The sequence below is a fragment of the Sphaeroforma arctica genome (assembly GCF_001186125.1).
Source record: "Sphaeroforma arctica JP610 unplaced genomic scaffold supercont1.419, whole genome shotgun sequence".
Taxonomy (NCBI): Eukaryota; class Ichthyosporea; order Ichthyophonida; genus Sphaeroforma; species Sphaeroforma arctica.
Genome location: NW_014040139.1, coordinates 14712 through 22307, shown reverse-complemented (window position 1 = coordinate 22307; position 7596 = coordinate 14712). Strand labels below are relative to the sequence as shown.

Below are 7596 nucleotides of genomic sequence, written 5' to 3'. Positions count from 1 at the left end.
AGCCCGTCGCCCGTCGCGGGCCTTCCAATGGCTAAATACGCGTTGTCACTTGTGTCAGTTGTAGGCACTCGGCACTCGGCTGTTTTGAGTGTTCAGATTTTTGTTTTGTTTTGCTTTTTATAAACAACACAAAATATGTTTAAATGTATTTATATATATATATTTCTGAATTTATTTATGTTTTTAAAAGATACATTTGAAAAAATATTGTTTTTTCAAAACAATAATTATAAATACGTCGGACAAAAGAGTATATATAAAATTTACGGCGCTCTGGAATCTATTCAAGATTGCATTTGCGCTAAGTACTCAGTAGCCACCAAATTTTCGATTTCCGCTACACATGTACGACCATCTGCATTGGCGCCAGATTTCTGATTTCGTCGCAGAAAGAACCCATAAATCATATGTTGTCATTTCCGGTCAAGACAAATCTAGAGGGACATATAATTCAATCATTCCTGCATTTACGTTCGACGGTTTATAGTCTACTATCGTCTATAGTCTCGCGTTAACTAGTAGGAGAGGGACTGCAATACAGAAAACCATAGACAACTGAATACAAAGGAACGAGGAACAGACTTGACTAAGATACTTTCTACTTTTATTACATAATACTTCATTGTACTATAATATACCACACACTATGTCTGCTACATATTGGAACGCCTACAGTGCTACGAAATGTTGAAGCACCCGCGATTTCATTGTTCACTACCGGAAGTCATGTAGAAGGATATAGTGCTTCAGTTGTAAACCAATAATTTGGAAATATGTTTGCGTAGCATATTAAAGTTTAGATTAATGTGATCATGTGACGCGGTCGTACCCGGAAAGATTTCTAACAGCCATCGACAACAATAGCTATATTAAATCGCTATGTGTACCTTTTTGAACGGATCTGCATTCATTATATAGGTACCACAAGTATGAACACATCTTCGTAGTCGTAGAAAAACAAAAATTAAGAGACACTTGAACAAGTATAACTCCACATAATAAATTCGTTTATTTTAATCAGCTCTCTTAATACCTCAAACACAGCGCTTATAGTCGCGAGTCAATGGCGTACACATTAAAAAAAAATTCATCTCATTCGATAGTCTCGAAATTCGCAGCATGTATACAACTATACTCAATCGCATATTGTCGAGGGCTGTATGGTAGCAAGGTCTTGCTCGCATCTCCGTGCCGGTGCTCCCGTAGTCCTCACTGATCCAGGTCAAGCGGTGTTGCAACACAAGTGTAAGCCACTTAAACCCTAAAACCCTCAGCAACACAAGCGAAATGTCACTATGCACACGCATACGGTGAGCGTCGTTCAGAAATCTTCCGCCCCACATGCCACTTCTACACGCGTCATCATACCCACTCCAACAAGAAAAACATGTACGCGCATAATTTCCGCGCTCGCTTATGCTTTTCCTTACACACTTGAAACCAGTACAGGCGAGTTTAACACAGGCGGAGTATGCAACCTAGTGGGTATCTACCCAGTGAGACGTGAGTACGGATCCATTTAGCATGTCCATGTCTTTAGTGGATCGCTTGCCCTTGTGCCTTGTCTCCAGCAATGGATGCTGTATGTAGAGATGTGGAGAAAACGATACGTTCAATGACTCGGCACAAACTACAGTGCCGTCACCGTGCAGGATGGACTTGTAACGTATAGACGGTAAAACGAATAGAAAATGAAGCAGAAAATACACAACAAAGCAGAATCGGATGTGTCTGTTTTATATAAGCACAACAAGGTGCACAGTATGTTAGTCTCACAAGCAATCGGGCGGTATGGTACAAACCACGCACAGTAAGTGTATTCGCAACACTTATTCATCATCCATACACAACTCACCTTGCAATACCTGCAACAACTCCAATTTGCTGTCAGCCGAGAGCTTGTCCAGGTGTGTCGCGATAGTGTTCACATCGAAGTAGAAGATCGGAGCGATGAAGCTACACAAAGGAATGGTACACAAAGGAAGGGTAGATTGAGTCTTACTACACGAGCTGTACCTCATACCACTACAAGTTAGAGCAATAAGAAAGAGTTCTAGGTATTGGTTGCTGATTGTACCGTCTATACACGCTGAGATTTCTTTCATATAGCTTAAGCAACCGTAGGCAACACCAGTTGGGTGATACCGTACATCCCAGTTTGCCTATGTTTTTAGATTGTGAAATATGCGCAAAGTAAGCTTCCACTGCACTCCCAACATAAATTCAAGCACTCCTGAATAGAGATTTAGCGTGCCATTTGTATAGGTGTGCTAGAAGACATACAGGTCCATTTGCAAGCAAACACACACATATATATATACATATACTGCCATACACTGTCATACCCATATACCCATAGATACGTATCTATACATATCTATATATATATATTTATGTGACTGACCAATCAAACACACATACACCAGAAACCCAATAGACTTACCTCTGGTAGTAGACATATGTGAATGAGCCCATCAGGAACTGACAGTCAAAACGATCCATGAACCCACCATGGCCCGGGATCAAATCGCCGAAATCCTTGACCTGGCAGAAACAGATAAGATTCAAAGATAAGGAATGGATCGAAAGCGTAGAGGCCTAAACCCCATCACAGCACATCTCGGGAATAATCCAGTCTAAATGTCCAAGTAGTCTTATCAAGAAGCTACAGTACGTGCGCACACACACCGACGCGCCAGAGGGTTGTGGAAGCCTGTAGAAATCGCAAGTGACAAAGTCCTAGCGTGTATACGTATACCTATAAGAAACTGCGATGTGGTCATTCGCACGCCGCCATACTACAAGACTACTGGCGTAGAGAGCACTGTTGTAACTGTATTATATACCAAGAATATAGAATACATTAAAAAAATATAGAAGTCATACCAAGAATATAGAATACATATCAGGAACCAGCAATATAAAACACATATCAGAAACATATAGATTACGTATCAGAAACAAATCAAGTTTACCTTGAAGGCACGCTTGAAGCCGCTGGCCATGAACCCTCCAAACGGCGCCACTAACGAACCGAAAAGGGCAAACACTAACCCGTGCAGTGCGATGGGTTTGGTGTCGTATGATTCTGGCAGCGACGGAATCACCGCTCGCAATTCCTGGCGAGATGCAGAGACGCGTGTCATATAGCGTGAATTAGGGGTAAACATGTGGTCGATGTATGTTGTATGATAGCGTAAATGAGAAGAAGACATATACTAAGTTTACATGTGGTCGATGTAAGTTGTATGATAGCGTAAATGAGGAGTGGACATATACTCAATATATGCTGTATAATAGCGTGAATGGGAAGTGAACGTATACTCTATGCATGTTATATGATAGCGTCAGTGAGAAGTTTACATGTGCTCGATGTATGTTGTATGATAGAGTGAAAGGAGAGTGGAGATATGCGCATGAATATTGTATGATCATACTAAGCAGTAATCTAGAATCATAAATGGATTAGTCGATGGTTTATGTTGTGTGTGGTCTCCTGCAAGAGCGGCCTCATGGCAGCTCACAATACCGGACGAGGGTTAAAGAAAGTGTGGGAATTTAAGGTTTTACGTAGATTTGATGGGGAGTGTACATGGCACTTGGAGTGTGTTGCGGAGTGATTCTGATTCCATGTCCAAAGTCCTATCAACGATTTGGGTTCTTACTCGACGTGAAATTACATGCCAATACAAGCCATTGGCGGAATTCATGTATACACCAAAACATATTATAATCATGCAAATAAATTCAACATACGCAAATGGATTAAACGTCAAGGCTAACGTATAGCATGCGCGTGTGAGCAATACATGCAACTTTTACACACGGGAAATGATGCATACACCCCGATACAAAATATATATGCAACTCATCGTATGTAAACAAACAGATTGCCCATATCTGCATAGCGGTGTGCGCGATCGGTCTGCCATTCCCAAGATGCGGTTTATAGACATGAAGCCATAAGATGAAATGGATGATGAGTATAGTACCGAATATATAACAGCATACACGTTCACTCCGATATAGATAACATACACAACCTACAATCCGACAACTAACGCAGATATGTACGGGTACATACCGCTGGTATGGGATACGTTTGCCATTCAAAGATGGGGTTGGGGGGGCATGAGATGGTGTGGACGCTCGGCGTTATACTGAACACCGCCGGACATGTGAAGTAATCGAAGTGGCCAAATAACAACGCAAAGCCATAGCCTATGAACATGGTGCTGATAAACCCTCCCTGTGGTCAGGATCGCGGGGGTGGGAGTGGAGTGGGAGTAGGGGTTAGTATCAGCGGAATATGGGTAGGGTTCACAGAGGCTCTGCTATTTACAGAATAGACGTGACTTGTTGAATTAGGGTTGTTGCATTAGGAGAACCATGGTATCCTTTCCTGTGGGCGGGGCAAGAAGATATGACGGCACAAGTACATGAATACTCCACAGCGCTACGCCGTACGGGCGTGTGCATGGGCATAAGTAGCCCCGCAGGTCCATGACTAAAACCAAGCGGATCATTGAAATACGATACATTTAGAAACAAAATAGTTCGACACCACCACCAGCTTAACACCAGGAGCGCTCCATGTACACACAAAACAGTGTATGCATTCCACACAGGCGTATCACTTACTCAACACCACCACCACATCCCAATATCCGTCCAGCGCCCCACACAGATACAGACAAGTGCTTCCACGCAACACACGGGTGCAGTCCACTCCACACACACGGGTGTATTGTGCATCGGATCCTCATACCAAGAACCCTTCCCAGGTTTTCTTCGGGCTGAGCTCAATCAGTGGCGTGTGGCCGAAGAAGAAGCCAAAGATATAGGCCGTGCAGTCGTTACAGATGACAATAAACACCGGCAGCAGGAACCACACCAGCCCCTCAGTGATGTTACTGAAAATGGCCCGAGCGCTGCTTCCTGTGTGTCGATGTGGTATGGGGTGCGATGGTTTGAGTATGTGGGTATGGTGTGGTGCCAGGCGTGCATCTAAGATATACAGAGAGATGTGGGCCACTTCAGTGGATCAGATGATTACTGGTTTACAATGAAATGCGTCTTAAAAAACGTGGATATGCAGAATGATGGGAAAGGGTGTAGGGACGCAGGCATCATGTGTGAATTTGAGTACGTGATGAGAGTTTACGGGCGCGCGTGCATTTGGGAGACTGATAAGGAGACGATACTTTAGGATTAAAGCGAAGAGCAGAACATCAGTTCCACGCGAGAATAGATAAACGATGCAGTGACAATATGCACACGGATGCATCTGAGTATTTATGCGCCCGGATATATACCATTGTATGCAATTTGCAAGTGTGTGTGTGTGTGTATGTATGTGTGTGCGCTATAGCATCATTGCGTGAACATGTGCACAAGCACGATTCCGCGTATTGATGGGAGTTGTTGAACAATCTTGCATCTTATCAATCGATGGCCTGGCAACCAGGCCCATACTCCCCCGCTGTACCGGACTTCGTGAACAAAAACCGTCGAAAAACGTGACCAGCCGAACTGTGAGAAGTGCAGCAGGCAATTGGCCGTTGCGCAGAGCCACCACAGGCACAGGCACACGTTTCCTGATACTGGCACAATACAGCAGAAACAAAGAGGAGATATTGCACACGCTACGACAACACACTCACATCCTATTGAGTAATGGTGTGGTAAAGTCGTTCTGTTCGCAACCTACCCAGTAACACTACCGTGACATGCGTCCACCCGAACTGGGAGAACTGTCGGCGGTAGTGGCCGTTGCGCAGAGTCAGCACAAACACCACAATCCCCACAATGTACAGCAAGAACGAGAAGAACAGGTGATGCGAGGCCAGGCGGTTGAGGAAGTCTGTGTTGTGCTTGATTAACGGTAGAGACCGGAAAAGGTCCGTTTCACCTCGAGCGACAGGCTTTGCCAATATGGTGAAGACGCCCTTGGCGTATAGGAAGTAGTTGGCTACGAATAGGAAGTACCTGAGGTAGATAAGGTATTGGGTGAGGCGGAGGTGGGGGTGTTAGATGACGAGGTGGTAGATGAGTGGAAGAAGTGAACGTAAAACGAGGGGACTAGTTGCATTGACATTTGCCATGGAGTTTGTTGCAGCGGCAATCGCTTGGCATAAACGAAGAAGGTGCCCGCAAACGGGAAGTACCGGCGTAGATGAGATATGAAGCGAGAAAGAGATGGGTTAAACCAATCTAAGGCGAGCGCGAATTGTACATGTAGACTGAGACGGCGTGGCAAATAATACGCATCGACAATCTAAATTGAACCACTGGAAAGACAAAGCACAGGTCTATACCTATGTCCCTATACTCCATAGTTAATGTTGTCATACACATGCACACACCAGCCAAACACACCGCAGCAGGTGGTCATGGACATACCAATTGATAGTGCGCACAAAAGGCACTCGGGTGACCTTCTTGTTCTGTTGCTTAGCCAGCTCAGCTTCTCTGTCTTTGTTCGCCTGTAATGATCGCATCGCACATTCAATTTGTGCAATGAGACAAACAGTACAGCGCCAGTACATTTCATTGATTATAAACCCTAAACGCGGCTGTTACAAAAACCAGTACCACTCTCCATGTGAGATACACAGGCGGCAGCAGCACAGTGCAAGTGGCCAGTGCACTCAGAATCCGTTTCTATGGTATGGATGATATGATACTACTACTAGCGCCTAGGACATCCGTTCGCGCGGCTGTTGCAGTCAATACAAGCTCCACTACCGCATAGTATATGATCTAAATCTACTGCCGGAATACATATGTAGTAGATAAACTTGTGTGCATCGCCATTGCACATAGTCAATGCATTTGTGTGAAATGTCAATAGACTAGCAAATGATAGGTGCGGTCTAGATTGCGTCATCTCTGCCGATAGTGAAACCAACAAATCTCAGTCCCGTTACTAAGCTTGTTTGAGAAGTTACTGATCTCGTAGAAGCAGGCTACACCATTGCCCCGCACACTGGAAAAGATGCACTGAATGACATAATGTACTTGCAGCTGTCGCTAAGCGCAGACACGCTGTCCATCGCCACTTAGTAAACACATACTTGTAACATAGAATACTCTCGATTAAACTTAAATCACACGCTATTGCAGTAGCAGGCATCTTCTCTAATAAACGCCATATCGAACAGATAGCCGACGTAGTGTACATATGATGCACATCTTGAACAGCTACATCGGCCTTACATACAGTCATGCACATTGCAGGAGACGTCCGTGTGCACGTATGCTATCTCCGAAGCTCGATACAACCTAGCAAACCTACCTTGTATGAGATCTTATTGATTTCGTAGAAGCACGCCACCTCTATACCCAGCACCATCAATGACACGTATAGATGGCCGCCGTAGATAATCGCCACAAAAGACAGCACTAATACCCATGACCAGAAGATCCGAGTCCACCATGATTTCCAACGATCATTGAGTTGTTGTTGAGCAAGAAGCTTCTTATTTTTGGCAGGATTCTCTACATCTCCCGCGGCGGTTTGCGGTCTGCCAGTCAGTAGACAAAAGTTCTGATGAGGTTCAATAGCAACGGTATTTGATAAAAGGAATACCAAGC

At 44.3% G+C, this 7596-nt stretch overlaps 1 protein-coding gene across 1 annotated transcript in view; it reads right to left on the bottom strand.

The window, feature by feature from the left end:
- Positions 1–990: 990 nt before the first annotated feature.
- Positions 991–7596, bottom strand: part of SARC_06068 (hypothetical protein) — a 7702-nt gene continuing 1096 nt past the window's right edge. Inside the window, exons 2-10 of the mRNA XM_014300039.1 lie at positions 7298–7526; positions 6403–6485; positions 5711–5988; positions 4769–4938; positions 4085–4249; positions 2976–3119; positions 2444–2544; positions 1856–1956; positions 991–1580 (exon numbers count right to left, since the gene is read on the bottom strand). Coding sequence (XP_014155514.1) covers positions 1537–1580; positions 1856–1956; positions 2444–2544; positions 2976–3119; positions 4085–4249; positions 4769–4938; positions 5711–5988; positions 6403–6485; positions 7298–7526 — 1315 coding nt within the window. The 3' untranslated portion in view covers positions 991–1536. The remainder of the gene's footprint in view (positions 1581–1855; positions 1957–2443; positions 2545–2975; positions 3120–4084; positions 4250–4768; positions 4939–5710; positions 5989–6402; positions 6486–7297; positions 7527–7596) is intronic.